Raw genomic sequence first — 16,489 nt, 5'->3', positions numbered from 1 at the left:
TACCTTTACTGATTTCGCTTAGTTTGATGTTTAGGTTCTGGAACTTTGAATTGATTATCTCTTAGTTAATTGATTCTCAACAAATTCGGAAGTTAATGGTTGGAATCTGAAAATAATCTTTTGAAACCGAGGATTGAGTTGTGAACAAACGAACCAAAGGGATTTAGCCGTTTTATTACATTGTTTAACTACTGTTTCTGAATTTGATTTATGTTCATACTATCCAACAGCAAAACCCCCCTTGTGTGTGTGAGTATAAGGTGTTTGAAGCTTTGCCTGAAAGATAATCCTTGGGAAACGACCTAGGAGTCACTTCCTAGTACTGCAGTTTTAATTGTTATATTATTTGTATCGGGTACGGCCTCGATCAACTATATATATAATTACAAAAACATGTGTAAATCACACACTGAACCTGTGGCAAGAAAATTAATAAAAATGTACTTGCTTGGAGTGATGGACAATGGTAGATATTATATATGTTTTATAATATCAAAATTTATAGATATATAATATGTCACCATTTTAAAAGTAACTGTAATATCTATATGCACAACACAACTATATCGGCATACTATTAATTAATGAATAGTGTATCAACGAATTCTAAATCAATTGCTTGGCAAACCATAAATATGATGGATGAGATATATAATTAAATCATCATAATGTACATATATACATTCTATACCATGTAAACCGTATACATGCAAGCATAAAAAATTGGAATAATTAGTTCCATCATCATATTAACTTTATGAAACAATTTCTTGTGGGATATGAACCAAAAAGTAAATAAAAAAACATCGATATGATTACTTTATATCATTATGTGTGTGCAGTTATTCCTAAATTAAAATTAGGATTCATATAAAATTTGGCAATACACTTTTTACGAAGAATCATAAAATTCAGAACTCACGCTCTAATACTACTTGTTAGATTTTTCTTATGATAAATGAAACATCAATCCTATGATCTTGAATTTCATGATCAATTCTCTTGCATAATATAAAATAAAGATACAAAATCATACTTGAATTCATAATTCTCAAATCTAATCATTTTCTATGCCTTTGGAGAGAGTTTTGGTATGATGATTTTCCTCAACCAAATCCTAAATTCTTTTTTTCTCTTTGATGGGGAGAGGTAAAACTGTTTGTGATTTGGTGTATTGGGGATCATAATTGTTCCTTTATGCGTTTACTTATGAGGTTCTCATAATCCTATATAGACAAGCCGTTTAGGCATTAACACGTTAAACTCATATTCGTTATCAGTTTTAGAAGTCCTATAAGTTGTCAAAATTAAATTATTTATTTTATAACCCTTAAATAAATAATCTAAATTATATTGAATATATGATATCTATCTTAATTAGAAATTATGAATTTATAAGAGAGGTCATTTAAATATTGTTTTAAGCTTAAGTGAAAGGGAAGTAGAAGACTAAATGTGTATTAGAAAGCTAGATCAATTAATTTTTTAATGTCCTGGAATTCTTATAGGTATTAAATTAATTTTTAAAAGTGTCAATAGACATATACTTGGCAACTTTAAAAATATAATTCTTATTTTTTTTACAAGTGATATACGACTTATAAAGGTCATATATTTAACTTTTTATGAATGATTTTATAATTGTAACTTGGGGAGATTTTATAGTTATCGCTTTTCTGACCTAGCGACCCCTGTCCTTCCCCTGACTGACTTTCTAAACTAGCAGAATCGTGGGACATCAAAAGTGGGAAGTTTATTGTTGGTTTTTTATTTATTTCTTACTCTCGGTGAACTTGGTTCATTCAATTCTTAATCCCGGGAGAAGAAGGATCCACTGGGATGGAGTAGTATCTTCATTAGCCGGAAGGAATTTGTCTCCACTAGCGTCATTCGAAGAACGAACAAAAAGGGGCTTACTGTTTAGGTAGGATAGATGGATGTAGTCCAATGGCTAAAGCTCTGCCAGCTTCTTACTTAACTCTCTTATCTTTAGGTTCCGAGTTGTTTTTGGGTAGGATGGTCGAATTATTGTTTACATAGATATACATTTGAGAAGAAACTTCCTCAATAACTCAAAATATGGATGAATGATATGGTTTTTAAAGGAAACAGGCATATCACTCTTAAGAGACATATATGGAGTGAATGATAAAACTTTACTTGATACTTGAGTACATGAAAATATTCTGCCCAATTGTCTAATTTTTTTGCTTGGATTCTCCTTACAATAAGTTCAAGTCATAAATTCTAATGAAGATTTTTCTTTAATGGAAAATGTTCTTTTAGATGAACAAGTTTGGTCAGACTAGAGGTCCGAGTAGTGTTTCCCTCGCATCTGGGATGAAGTTCTTTAGGAATCTCGATGGAGATGACTTGGACACGCCAATGGAGGTACCTGAAAAGGTTCTCCACGATCAAGTCAATAAGACTATAAAGGTAATGCTCAGGAGCAATAAATGAGATAGAAAGTATGAATGGTGATGATAATTAATCTGCGTTACTTCCTAATAGGGGAGGCTCCTATTTATAGTGGTTGGGGTGGATGACTTGGCTGTTGAGAGTACAATTGGCATGACCGACCATACTTACCTATTGGGGGGCTGCTTTTCCTATGTCAGGCGTTTTTGGCAGGGCCGTACTCTGCATTGGTGGCATTTCAAACGGGGAATGGCGTTTTTGGCAGGGTCGTATTGAATCGTGTTCTGGTCGTGTGGCAGAAGGGTAGGTGATGCTATAAGGTGGTGTGGTAGTGCATTTTTGGTGGCGTGTCAGACGGGGAATGGTCCTAGATCCAACATGGGATGTTTGGTCATGGAAGGGGGTGAATCTAGACAAGCCCTTTGGCCGACTATACTCGGCCCTTGCTCGGGTGAATAGGAGACCATATCATTCAATTAGGATGTCCGGATGATCGGAATGGAACAGTTGCTCACAATTTAGTAGTATGTTCGATAGGCGAGCATGATGGTAGACTTTAGATGAATCAGTAGGGTTTCATTAAATTTTTGGTTTGTACGACACATGGCTGGTCATCATGATGTCTTTCTTGGTTATCAAACCATTTCGAAGCGTAGAGTACTTAAGTGCAACTCGTCGGTTCGTTTCTTGCCATCTTTCGTCTTGGATCTTGGGTCACCGTTAGATCACACTTGAATACCTTCTTGAATGGATAGGATGCGTTTGGAATTGGCTCGTGGGGTGGCCATGTTGCGTCTATAAATAGGGAAGTGTTCTTTCTTAATGTTCTTTACTTTTGCATTCTGAATTCTTCTGTTGCCATACTTACTCTACTACCGATCAACTTTTCCTTCCTTCAGCTCTTTTTCCAAAATTCATTTTAGGTAACTTCTTCTCCTTTCCTAACTCTTTTTCTTGATAATCCCTTCTTCCGAGCACGAGCTTAGCTTAGGTAGCGTGAAGGTTTTGTACCGTCCTCCCCTTATCTTCACTGTTTGGCCCATTACCTAGAGTGGGGTCGAACGTGTACACCTTTTTTATGATGATTTAATCTTATCCACGGATGGCGTATGAGGTCGACTTTCTAAGAGGAGGCTGAGTGATCTCTCAGTCCAAACCTTGATGGTCGATCGGAGAGAGAGAATGGCGTTATGGGAAAAAATGCTAATTGATCGAGTGATAGCGCTCGAGAGGCGACTACCGTATGTGGGAAATCCTAGGATGGAGTAGTTTCTTCTCAATTGAGGATCAACCCAAAGTGAATATTCTAGAGAGTCCATCGGGCGCGGTTATATTAAAGTCTCCCTAGGCCGACAAGAGGTTTTGTCAGGATCTCTAGGCCAAGGAGGGAGTTGGTTACACCTTCTATTTATACGACATTTACTCATGGAAGCTCGGATTATGACTTCCTTTTATGAGTGGAGTGTGGCCATTCTGGGTCACCTTCAGGTTGCTCCTTCGCAACTACACCCAAATGTGTGGGGCTTTATTCGAGCATTCACCATTTGGTGCAGGGTCAACGAGCATCATTGCTCCGTTAATCTCTTCTTCTGGATCTTCCGTGTTACCAACAACACTAGTGATGAAAGTTTAACTAGTCCGGAATTGAAAGCGGTTGAGGAAATACTACATTGGTTGGCAGAGGGTGCGATCGTACGTCGTTCATCCTTGCAAAAATGGGACGTGACCCTCTAGCAACTCATAGGTAGGCTAGTCGGTTTTTCTATGCATGCCTAAGTGTTTTATTCATTATATATTGACTCATGTTTTGTTTTTCCAGCTGATATGAGTAGCAATCTTGACCGAACACACCTACTACCTATGCCACTTGGGAGGGGGCGAGATAGGGGGTCTACGAGTAGCACGTTGGCTAGCAAGCGCGTCTAGACTGCCTTACCTCTCGGGGCTCTTCTAGCTTCTAGCCAAGGGTTGGAGTTATAGATGGAAAAATGGGCTAAGGCCGCGGGCTGACTCGAATAGCCCGCAATTGTTTTTCAACAGGGCATACAAAATATAACTTTTTGACTATTTCGTTCAACCCGTTTACCCACCATGCCCGCGGGCAATGCGGGTGGCCCGCAGGCTTGATGTAATAAAAATAAATCACATAAATTGTTGTGTAATGTGATTTTATGGTATTAATTTTTTCTTTTTAAATTTCATATCAATGCACGTGGGCCGCCCGCTTGCCCGTTAGCCCGTTTTAAAACTGGCATGGCATGTCATTTTGTCCGTTAAGGCAATGTGGGCATGCCCACGCCTGCAGAAGATATTGCGGGCATTTGTGGGCACGGGCTAAACGGGTCGATCGACCTTTTTTGCCATGTCTTGTTGGAGTCCCCTTCTACTCAGCAGGTGGCAAGTGAGGATGCTCTACCTGCTCCTATTCCCCCTCTAGTTCAACCATCAGTCAACCTGACCAGAAGATCGACTTCTTAGCATTCTTCGGAGCAGGGGGATCCTGCTGACGCCAAGATCATCGTAGTTGGGTCTGTGGGTCAAAAATCAACCACTAAGGGGAACAGGACGGTTGTTCGTCCCAACATATATGCTCAACTTTCCGGCCTGCCCTAGAGTTGGAGGACAAACTCCTAACTTCTTCTGTTAGGGAACTTCCGGAAAAGGCCTCTGTGACCGACCTCCTGCGACAGCGAGGTTTTTATTTCTCCTTTCAGCTTCGATGGCCAAATACTTTAAAGAGAAGAGGGTCCTCTTGAGCCGATTGGAGAACGACATCTTGACTAATCTCCTAGAGCAACATTCGGCTGACATGCAGAAGTTAGTAGAGGCTCATGCGATGGAGCTGAAGGAGGTAGAAGCTTAGGCCTTGGCGGCCAGTCGGCAACTGTTGGTGATGCCTTATTGCTAGGAGTCTGACCACCAGATGGCCACGGAGAACCATGAGAAACTAACCGAGATGACCACTCAGTTCGAGCAGGCAGAGCTAAAGGTCCCTCGTCTGAGGGCCAAGCTTGAAAAGTCAGAGGGTCGGGAGCAAGCCATTCGAGGGGAGGTTGATCGCTTCATCGGGGATCTAACTGCTTCTCAGGCTCGGGTGGGTGTGTTGGAAGAGGAGAAGATCATTCTTGCCCAATAGAAGGTTGATCAGGCTGCTGAGCTAGAAGAGATGGTCGGCCTAGTAAACGAAGTTGTCCAACAGTGTTTGGATAATGTCGTGAGCTAGGTTCGCCTAGCACATCCCGACGAGGACTTCTTCTGGATGAGCATCTAGGCCCTTGTCGTTGACGAGGAGTTAGTTTTAGAGGAACGAGCGACACTGTTAAGTTGGTGGTTCCGGGTAGGGGGTAGATTTTATTTAGCCTTGTATTTTTGCTAAGTAAATGAAATCCTTTATTTTGAACTTGCTTGTCTTTTTTTAATATTTCTACCAACATTCGTGTGCTTTTGACTAGCAACAATCTAATATGGGAAGCTCTTTTGCTAAAAGTAATATTATCTGCTAAAGATATCTTGAACAGTCATGATATTACACCATTGTTCATTTCACATTTTTAAAAGAAAAATAAAATATATTCTTATATTATCATTATTTTACTTTTTTCTCATCTAAACTTCCTACTCCAAAACAATGGAGATGTTTATATTCCTTTCTCCTTCCTTTCTTCTCCCTTCTTAGTCATTTGATACTTCTCCTTCTATTTCTCTAATAATTCTCAAAGGTACCCTAAATGATGACAGGAGGGAATAGAACCTCCATGTCTCCAAGTGCTAATGTGGTACATACTCCACACTTGAATCACTTAAAATGGAAATAAGAAGGTTCCCTAATAATCTATTCCAGCATCTATGATATGTCCAATTGGGCATTTTTGTCTTCGCAGAATGGATGTGCAATAGGCGCCTCTTCATGATGAGAGGGATTGTGGAAAATTTCTTCCAATTAGAGCTAAAATAATCACAGATTTCAAAGGTAGGGATGGAAAGATAACAAAATTACATTTTTATATTAAACATCTTAGTCTATTAATTGATTACGTAGATTAAGTTAATTTAACTTAGAATCTTTTTTTTATGAGGATTGGTTTTTTTATCATACCAAGAGTATTCTTTCACATTTTTAAGTAATAAACTAAAATATTTTGGGATGCGCGGTTATCCTCCCAACAATCATCGCTATCAAGAATCGCACTCTTTACCTATTTCACTTTTTTCTCCCTATATGATCACTGACCTTTTTTTACTCTCTTACCTGCCAAGACAAGTTAGCCTAAATGCCTAATCAGCTTAAAGAAGCTAAGTAATTGATTTGTGGACCACATAATCTGTCCCTTTTTTATTTTATGTTCTAATTAAGGTGAAAACTTAAGGATAACTAATTGTTATAACATTACTTTAGCAATGTATAATAACAAGTGGTAATTTGATTGAAGAGTCTCCAATCTAGTTGGCATAAGCTAGTTGAAATTGAAAGGAGGGAATTAAGAACATATATGTTATGGTCATGGAAAGGAAAAAAATTGATTGAAAGTCTTCCCATACAGATGAGATTAATGAGGATCATGGATATAGCTAATAATAGAACTTTAGTCACAAAGGAATTAATTACATTGTCTGCCATTAATTATCCTTTTCCCGTCATTTCCCTTCTGTTGAAAAGACAGCACTATAGTGCATCTATAAGCCAGTATCATCAATCAAATTGACCATGTTAATGGTCAGAAATTAATCTTGATATGAGGTACCAAAAAACTTTTCAAATAGAAACAGAACTTATTATGAATATAGTTTAGCTTCAAGGGCTCTCTCATTTTTCCCATGACAAAACACATTAGGAGACAGTAAAAAAGTTGGAAATTGTAAGAAAAAAGTACCGAGTAATTTTCTTATAAAAAAGTTTAAACTGATTAAATATTTTGTTACAATTAAACAAAAAAAATACAATGACCATCATTATATCATTATATGACACAAGAATCAAATAATGTTATAGACTGATTAAAGATGTACGGAAGTGTGATGACTAACTACTATATCTTCAAAAACAGCCATATGAAAAAACATTACCAGGAAAATTTAACCATTGAAAATTGGCAAATTAAGATGGAAACCCAAAATTGAGAATGATGAAAGACATATATAATCTGCAAGTCTAAGCTTGACATATGAAGTACATACATAAATATAACTAAGAATAATGAGATGCTTTTGGTTCCTGATCACATTAGGGTCATCATGGCCTCCATGTACATTCACTCTCATCATCACTTTCCAGGTTCTCCCACTTGCAGTCATCTACCAGTACCACACTGTTAACATTGAAAGCAAGTTCATGATATATCTCCGATCTTTAACCTCACAACCAGTTTATGTTAATTAGAAACCTTTCAACAAAAAGTAACTTAAAATCAAAAATAAAATAAAACCCTAAATTAAAATGTACTACTAAAAATGAGAGCAAGACTTTAGCTAAAAAAAGCATTCAGATTGAGGGTTTTTTTTTTAAGGGAGGGTAGAATTTTTCCACGGAAAGAGATGGAATAACCTTATTGAGTTGCACCTGAAGGTGGAAGCTGGGTATGGTGATGAAGATGAGGTGCTAGTGACATTGATTGTTGTTGTTGCTGCTGTTGTTGTTGTGGTAAGGGGCGCTTGCGCTTCTTTTTCTCATAGCTAATCCCTCTTGCTTTGGACTGCAAATCACGAACCTCACGAAGGTAAAGCCTCACAGCTCGAGCTCCGAATGGATTCGTGTCTGGCTTTCCACCATTTTCTTCGAAAGCGGAGCGAAGACGGCCGATGAGGGCGTCAAGGCTGCCCCAGGCTTGTCTAAGAGGGCATGGACATGGTGCTGGAGGGTTTATATGCCCATAAAATGGACATATTGGAGTGTGGACTTTGGTCTTTCCAAATTGGTCAAGGTACCTATATATCAATAGTAACAATTTCAACAAAGAAAATTAAAAGTAAACATTATAAACATATAAAGAGATAGGATAAATGCATGGTTTCAAGAAAATTTAACTCAACTTTATGCCTCACTCAAGTGTCACAACTCACAAGATTACCCCTTACATTTCCATTAATGAAGTTTGTTGTCTTATAAAAATAATATTAAAAAGTTATTAACAGGGTTAACACATTTGTTGGTAGTTATATGTAAATTTCATTATAATTCTTATATGTGGTAGTCTTCATTATCCTTTCACAGGACTTGCTTTCCTATAATCTAACTTTTTTAGAAAGAAAAAGAAGGGATGCATGGTAATTAAAGGGTTTGTGTATACCTGAGAAACTCGAGAACATGAGCACCACTACACCTAGAGAGGGAAAGAGGGGGTCGATGATTCTTGAGGTACTGCCCAAAGGTGTTCCAGTCACGGCGCTTCTGGTTCTCATAGCGGCTGCTCGTGTTGGTGGAAGAACCAGATGGAGAATTAGAGCTTCCAAATGAGGAAGAGACACTACCAACTAAGTTTATGTTGGAGATAGAAATGATGTTGTTGTTGTTTGTGTTGGTAGTAGTACTGTTGGTGAGGCTGCAAGTGTGGTTGATGTTGATGTTGTTGTTGTCAGAGTTACATGAGTCCATAAATTCTTCAATTGATTCCATATGAGATGAAAAAGCTTGAGTGACCCTTTGGCTTTGTAGATCCAGGGTTGTTTTGACTTACCTCACTGGGTTTTCTTGTGCTAGGGTTCCTTAGACAGTGATAAGAATGAAGGTAGTGATAGTAAGGGATTGATGGAGATTATAGCTGAGGTAAAAGATTACTATACTTATAACTTAGGCAACGGTTGAAGGACCACCATTTTTTTTATATCACATTTACAATATAAATATCTTGAGTGAAGACTCATACTCAAACATGATTTGTGTGTACAAATGTTGTTGCTTAGATAATAATTATCACTTTTAAACATTTCCTTAAGTATTTTAAATATGTGTTGAAATAATTTTTTTAGACAAATTTATAGAATACTTTAGTCTCTATGAAGAAACCATAATAACCTATTTTTATAATTTGTGTGGACTAAGTTTAGATTTTCAACCAAACTGTTCTACTTGACAATGTTAAGAGAACAGTAATGTACCTTCATTCACTCCTTTTTTTAATAATTATTATGTCCTTTTCATTTTAGAAGTTACTGTTCATGAAAACAACTGTCCAATAAGAAAATGGAAAGGAAATATAGAAGGAAACAAACTGTGAATGGGGATTGATATTTACATACTTCTATTTTTTTCTTCTATATATGCACCACCAAATGGTGAATCAAAATCAGATTTTGAAGTTTGGATATGTGATAAGATTGATGGGAAAGGGTGAATGGACCTTTCTTCTTTGCTATTTTCAGTTCAAGTTCTTATTGAGCATTACTAGCAAGCTCCTAAGGTTTAGGTATGGTAGTGTCGGTTTCTTTTAGCACCTCTAAAATTATGAGATTTCTAAAAAAATTTCCTTAAAAGGGTGGTGCAAATACAAAGTTTCATTACGTATATTTATGGCTTATTAATATTCCCCTTCAAGTTGGTACAGAGACATATAAAAGTGGGTGCTAGGGCCTTTGAGGAAATAGGAAGATGGGTTGTACTATTAGAATGAAAATAACATGTTTTTTATGTCTTAATCCAATTAAAAAACAATACTTAATTAAAAAGAAAAATTATAAAAAAGAAATTTATTTAAATTACTTGGTGGTGTATGAAAACAAGAATTTTTTTGAGATATATATATTTTTTTTGTAAGATTGATATGGAGACAAGAAAAGTTTGAAAGGTAAAAACTGTGGTGAAACATAATTCTGTTTCTTGAAACTATTGTTTGATTGACAGTTCCTTTGTCATTGACTGGAAAGCTCCAACCAGTGTTTTTTTTTTTGCATTTCTTAAATCAACTATATTATTTTAGCAATCAAATATGATAGCTTTAATTTGTTTTTGAATTCTAGATTAGTTTTTGAAGATATGAAATAGAAATAAAGATGATATGATTTATTGTAAGAGAAATAGTTAAACTTTGATTAATTAATAACTCTGATGTTCTTGAAAGGCTTGGAGTTCAAAACAGTGACATCCGATACTGTAGAAGAATATTGTAAGGTATTAAGTGTTAAAATGTGTTTGGTAATAACACGTAAATGTATAATAAAAAAAGGAAATTAAACTTATTTTTAAACAAGATAGGATACTGGTATAAATATAATGTAAATTGACCATGAGTGGGTACCATGCCTATTCATCCTAGACAAAAGAAAGTTTGGCACTCTTAAAAGCATGATTTTGATAATGTATGGATGACAATAAGTAAAGACCAGTTTGTATAATGTATTATTCTGATCTCCCTTCTTCATTTGATTTTGGGTTGAATTTATCCCGAATCTATATGGATACCTATTGGATCTGCTATCCCCTAGTTCTTGAATTACACAATGAATTTGAGTGTGCCTAAAAATTCAAAAATTATTAAAAGTAATTATGATTAACATAGGTAATTGTTCCTCTGTTTCACATCATCTTATATACTATTTTAGGTAATTGAATGTGACAAAATAATAAATAATTAAAAAATATAATTTAATACAATTCATTTTTACTCAAACTAATATAAAAATAAAGTTACTACTTCAACATTACAATGAAAACTTATTTAGTAAAAACTATTTAATCAACATAACATTATATCACAATTATGAGTTAACAACATAACATTAGTGTTTAACAACATATATAACATCACAATTATGACAAATAGTTTCTTTAGCAAGAAATGTTTAATCAATATAACATTACATCATAGTTTTGAGTTAACAATATAATATCACTACTTAAAATTAAAACGTAATATCACATTTATGGATTAACATGATATTACAATAATGAATTAACAATATAACATTACATTTGTTCTTAAAATGGAGATGGATTAACAAAAGGATGTCAATTGATGGCAATCTTCAAAAGAGAGGATGTTATATGGTTTCAATGTACAGGCTATGTAGAGTTTCTTCTGAAAGCTCAGATCATCTATTTTTGCATTGCAACCTTGCTAAACACTTGTGGCATTGGTTGTGCAACACTTTCTCAATACAACTGGACACATCTTCTATCAACTCAATTATGTTGGCCTACAATTCAAATTGGAGCCCTAAGTGAAAGACATCCTAGCCACTGCAATTAGCCATATAATTAGCACAATTTGGTTATGTAGAAACAATGTTGAATTCAAGGATAAGGAAATTACTAGGTTTCAAGATTTGGCTAGAATCAGAATGACCACTTCATTGTTTGGTAATACCTCAATTACTATGTTAGTTCCTCTCTTAAGGAGTTCCACATTCTCAAGTCTCTAAATGTTTCAATTAATTATAAGAAGGCTCCTCAAATCTATAAGATAAATTGGACTAATCCTCCTTTGGGAATTATAAAAATCAACACTGATGGGGCTGCAAAAGGGTCATCTGGCTATGTAGGAGGTGGTAGGATATTCTGTGATCATTCTGGTGATCTTGTGGCTTGCTTTGCAAGTTACTTTGGTATTCATGATGCTCTCCATGCTGAGCTATAAATAGCAATTTTACCTATTCAATTTGCTTTCAAACATGGCTGGAAAGCAATCTGGTTGGAATGTGATCCAAAGTTAGTTGTTGATATCTTCAATGATAAGGGTGTGGTGCCTTGGCAGCTTAGGTCAAGTTGGATCATGTGTGAGGAGCTTTTGATGACAATGGATTTCTCAATTTCTCACATCTATAGAGAGGGAAATTCTTGTGTTGATAAATTGGCCAACTTTGGCATATTATCCAGGAATTTTTCTTGGTGGGACGTTATTCCTCAATTTATTGTGGAAGATTTCAATAGGAATAGGTTGGGTCTTCCCAACTATAAATTCAATGAAGTGTAATTTCCCTATTTGTTCCTTACTTTTTTAATCAATATATTTGTGGGGTGCTTTTGGACCTTTGCTTAAAAATTATATAAATATCTATTAAAAACTGTATACATAGAATCTAAAATGTCATATGCTTGTAAAATATTGCTAAAAAATTATTTTTTTTAAGTTCAAAAGAGCACTTTTAAAAAAAAAAAGTGTTTATTGAAAAAAATTAAAAAGTTATCTTTTTTAAAATAAATGTGATTTTAAATATGTTTTTTGTTGAAATAGTTGATTTTAAAAGCTAAGAATGATTTTCTTCAAAAGTTTTTTTTATTCTAATTAAAAAATCAAATGGATTGGATATACATCCATCCAATCCATTACAATTGATTCATGCATGGATAGGAATCAATCCTAAGCGTAGAAATTTATGAATTATATAACTTAAAATATGATTTAAATAAATTTTATGGATAAGATCCAAATTCATCTCATTGTCATCCCTATTTTAAGTATGAATAAAAAAAATGAACAATAGCTCTACGTTGAAATGAATGGATAATTTGAAAAGTCAAATTATATACATCATCTTTGAGGTGAATCAAGAATTGATATCAATTTTTTTATTTTACTTCATTTATTGGTCAAATATTTCCTCTTTTTTAAAATCCATAAATATTTCCTCATTTTTTTATTAGAGTCTATAGTTTCTTTATAATAAACTTTAAGAACAAAAGTTGTAAGTGGTTCCATGTATAGGACTCTTACTTAATTGGAGAAGATTGCATAATGGTACAAAGATGAAGTGCATGTAGCGCTTCAGATCAATGTGGACGATTCATACTGAAATTTAGTGGTGAAATTCCAAGTATGTATGAGATTTGATGAAGAAGATTGACCTTAAAGTATGACAAATTTCAAAGAGTGTCTCAAGAACTCTTGAATGAGACATTGTTGCAGCACATCTTCACCGAGAGTCCAATCGACCTAGATGCAAAACATTTGCATTATTCTTTGCGAGATCTAGTGTAGCGCACATCAAAATAGGACATACACTCTTTTTACTCTTGTATTATCGTTCATCTCCAATGGACACAGTGCCTAACCTCCATATATCGTTATAAAGACTTTCAACACAAGGGAACTCCATACTAGGGATCAACACTCGAACCTTGTGCTCTAATACCACTTTTTACGACTAGGGATTCCCAATAGTTCAAAAGATATACAACCAATAGTCTATAGTAGAAACACATTATGCATTTCAGATGCACATCCTAACCTAATACCTTACCATATTAGATTTATGTGTCTACTCAGTTATATGTTTTTCACATTATTCATTCATCCTAAATGTGATACTAATTATCCCACCCACACTTATTCTTAGCATGCTCAATGCATAGATTTATTATATCCATCATATATATTTCAATAATCCCCTGAAAAAGATTGCAAGCTAAGCACCACATACGTACCACTCTTTGATCCTTCTCACCTTCTATGTCCCTTTGATCCGCATTTCGCTCCAAAATTTTACTTCTATAGTATATATATATTTTATATATTCTTCGTTAGCCTGTGACTTGCAAAAAATAGTTGGACGAAGAAAATAAATTGAGACTCCATATACATGTGTGTCGGTACAAGATTTTATATTGCCATGGTTGCATCCCACGTGTGTTTAAACATTCGCTAGTTTAAAAGTGAAGTAAATGATGGAGAAACTCTAGTTAAGAAGAAATTATTACAATTAAATATTCAGTGATGTATTAATCACTCATCACATCTTAAATTAATGATAGGAACGTGTTTGGAACCATTTATCATGAATCATCTAATAAATCAGTTCGTTTTTCCTACATAGGTCGAGTGGGGCAATAATTAATACAATCTTCGAGAAGGAAAGATTTGTCTCTCATTATTTTTTAATTCTTGCTTGGCTGTCCATGACAAATCTCGTACTATATCATCAATCTTAGTTACACTGTACCTTAAACTATTTTATCATATAAGTGTAAATTAGTTTAAAATAGGGTTGGAAACGAGCCGAACTGAGTAGAATCAGAGCTCAGTTTGGTTCATCTTGATAATGATTGATTCGGCTTGAAACTCGACTCAAGTTTGATGAGTTATTATTTTAGCTCGAGCTCGGCTCGGTTAAAGTTCGTGAACTGTTCGGTTCAGTTGAATGGTTCATTTGCACAACTCAAATAATTAATTAAATTTTGAAAAAATACTTAAAAAAGTTTTATATATATATAATAACAATAAATATAAAAATAATGTATGGTCATAATAAACTTAAAAATTAGTTTAAATATATATATANNNTTCGAACGAATACCGAGTTGGTTTGGTTCATTGTCCGCCCTAGTTTTTTGTACTTCAAAGTATTATTGGTTATTCTTGCCTCTCTCTTAGTTGATATTCTCATAATAGCACCTAGTGTTTTTATATAAGGTAGATATTCTCATCAATCATGTGGAAAACGTACATCTATAAAATTGAAAAACAATATACATCAATTCAAGATTATATGGGAGGAACCTCAAAGTGCCTTAAATCTCAAATATATGAACAAGTAGTAAATACAAGCTTTAATAAGTGGGTGGACCATTAACTAGCTAGTTGATCTAAGGATTTGAGGGTTTCTCATTTTTAAATGCCTTGATTTTTAGAGTAAATGTAACTTTCAAAGACACTTAGACAATTCATTAAGTGCCTTTCACATAATAAAATAGATGAACAATTCTATCAAACACTTCTTATTGGTTAACTAAGCATCCACCTTTGAAAAAATTAGCCTACAATGTAGTAAGAATCTACTCTCACTTGGTCAAATGCATATGGCTTACAAAATTATGCTATGCTATTATGTAGAGTGGTACCGAATGCTTAAACACCCACAAAAACCAAGACAATGAAATTCAAAAACTCTCAAGTACGTAGTATATTTTAACATTAATGGTATTTTTGGAATTAGATTAAAGATGCAGGTAAATAGTTTATAAATTAATTCTTATTTTAAAATTGTGTTGGCAATTCATGAATCCTTTACCCATTTTTATTGCTTTATTGAAGTACCCTACATGTCCGTTTGTATTTGCGTTTAGGAGTGAAGAAATATAGAAAAAAATTGAAAGTGATATGAAATATGACTTTGAAACTTTTTATTTTAAAAACCAACCCACAAAAATATTCTTAATGATAGAAATGACAAAAGGGTAGATTGGGGTCGGGTTTATGCTTACCCAACCCCGAAACTGAAATTCACAACCCAAACCCGAACTTGATGAGGTTGAAATTAACAATATCATCCTTGAATCTGTCGGGTTTCGGTAACCCGAACCCAATAGGGAATTCCGAGTGTTCATGAAGCAACACAACATCTATTTTTGTTACTACCAACAGTATCTCCTCGCCTTTTTGGATAAGGAACTAATCCATTTCAGAATACATCACCTCATCTAATAGACAGAGTCGTATGGTTCCCGCGGTCTTTTCCTTCAACTCTTCCCAATCCAATTGATTCATACCCTCTACTTTATTCTCACGCAGCGCCTTTGATAGACCTTGTTGAGCCAACACATCTTTAACCCTCCTTTGCCACAATATGAAATTACCAGTTCCATCGAACTTCTCCAACTCGAATTTGGCACCTGGGTTAAGAGTCATCTCATACCAATTATTGTGAACAAGCGAACAATCAAATAGTAAACAGTACAGAGACAAGAGAATAACACAAGAGATTTGGTAACGAGGTTCGGCCAATTGTGCCTATATCTCCAAGAGCGTTGAGTGGCTACCACTATATATTATTAGAAAATCAGGATTAGTGTTTGACTATTCTTCTCCTTGTTACATTAGGTTTACATAACATAAATATATATAGTCCTCTACCCCAACCCTTTTACATCAGCCCAAGCTCATAACTTGTATTGCTGTTATCTAGATATATGAGTCATTGCACAACACTAATGACGGTTGCCTATTGATAATGTAAATTGCAGTTGTAATACCGTGTTTTTCCGAGCACGTTTAATTAAGTAATTAGTTGTTAATGAATTAATTATAAAAATTAATCAATAATTTTTTAAGCTAAACCTTAGTTGAGTTTTAGTCTTGTACTATGATATTCTTGCTTGCCTTATTTTTTCAAAAATTTTGAAGAATAAAAGTTTCTGAGACGATTT

At 34.7% G+C, this 16,489-nt stretch overlaps 1 protein-coding gene across 3 annotated transcripts; it reads right to left on the bottom strand.

Annotated features, from left to right (window-relative positions):
- Window positions 7,509-9,214, bottom strand: LOC109335308 (protein LIGHT-DEPENDENT SHORT HYPOCOTYLS 4-like). Of its 3 annotated transcripts, XM_019571442.1 has the most exons (4): window positions 8,978-9,211; window positions 8,703-8,944; window positions 7,961-8,340; window positions 7,509-7,724 (listed from the first exon to the last, which is right to left on the bottom strand). In XM_019571442.1, exons 1-3 carry the CDS (start codon window positions 9,026-9,028, stop codon window positions 7,962-7,964), a joined length of 672 nt encoding a protein of 223 aa, XP_019426987.1. In that variant the 5' UTR covers window positions 9,029-9,211; the 3' UTR covers window positions 7,509-7,724; window position 7,961. The 3 variants fall into 3 exon arrangements, with proteins under 3 accessions (XP_019426987.1, XP_019426986.1, XP_019426985.1); XM_019571441.1 differs by having other exon boundaries at window positions 7,976-8,340; window positions 8,703-9,214; XM_019571440.1 differs by having other exon boundaries at window positions 8,703-9,211.

The sequence above is a fragment of the Lupinus angustifolius genome, chromosome LG20 (assembly GCF_001865875.1).
Source record: "Lupinus angustifolius cultivar Tanjil chromosome LG20, LupAngTanjil_v1.0, whole genome shotgun sequence".
Taxonomy (NCBI): domain Eukaryota; kingdom Viridiplantae; phylum Streptophyta; class Magnoliopsida; order Fabales; family Fabaceae; genus Lupinus; species Lupinus angustifolius.
The sequence above is the reverse complement of the archived record's forward strand: the minus strand, read 5'-3'. Positions and strand labels throughout refer to the sequence as shown.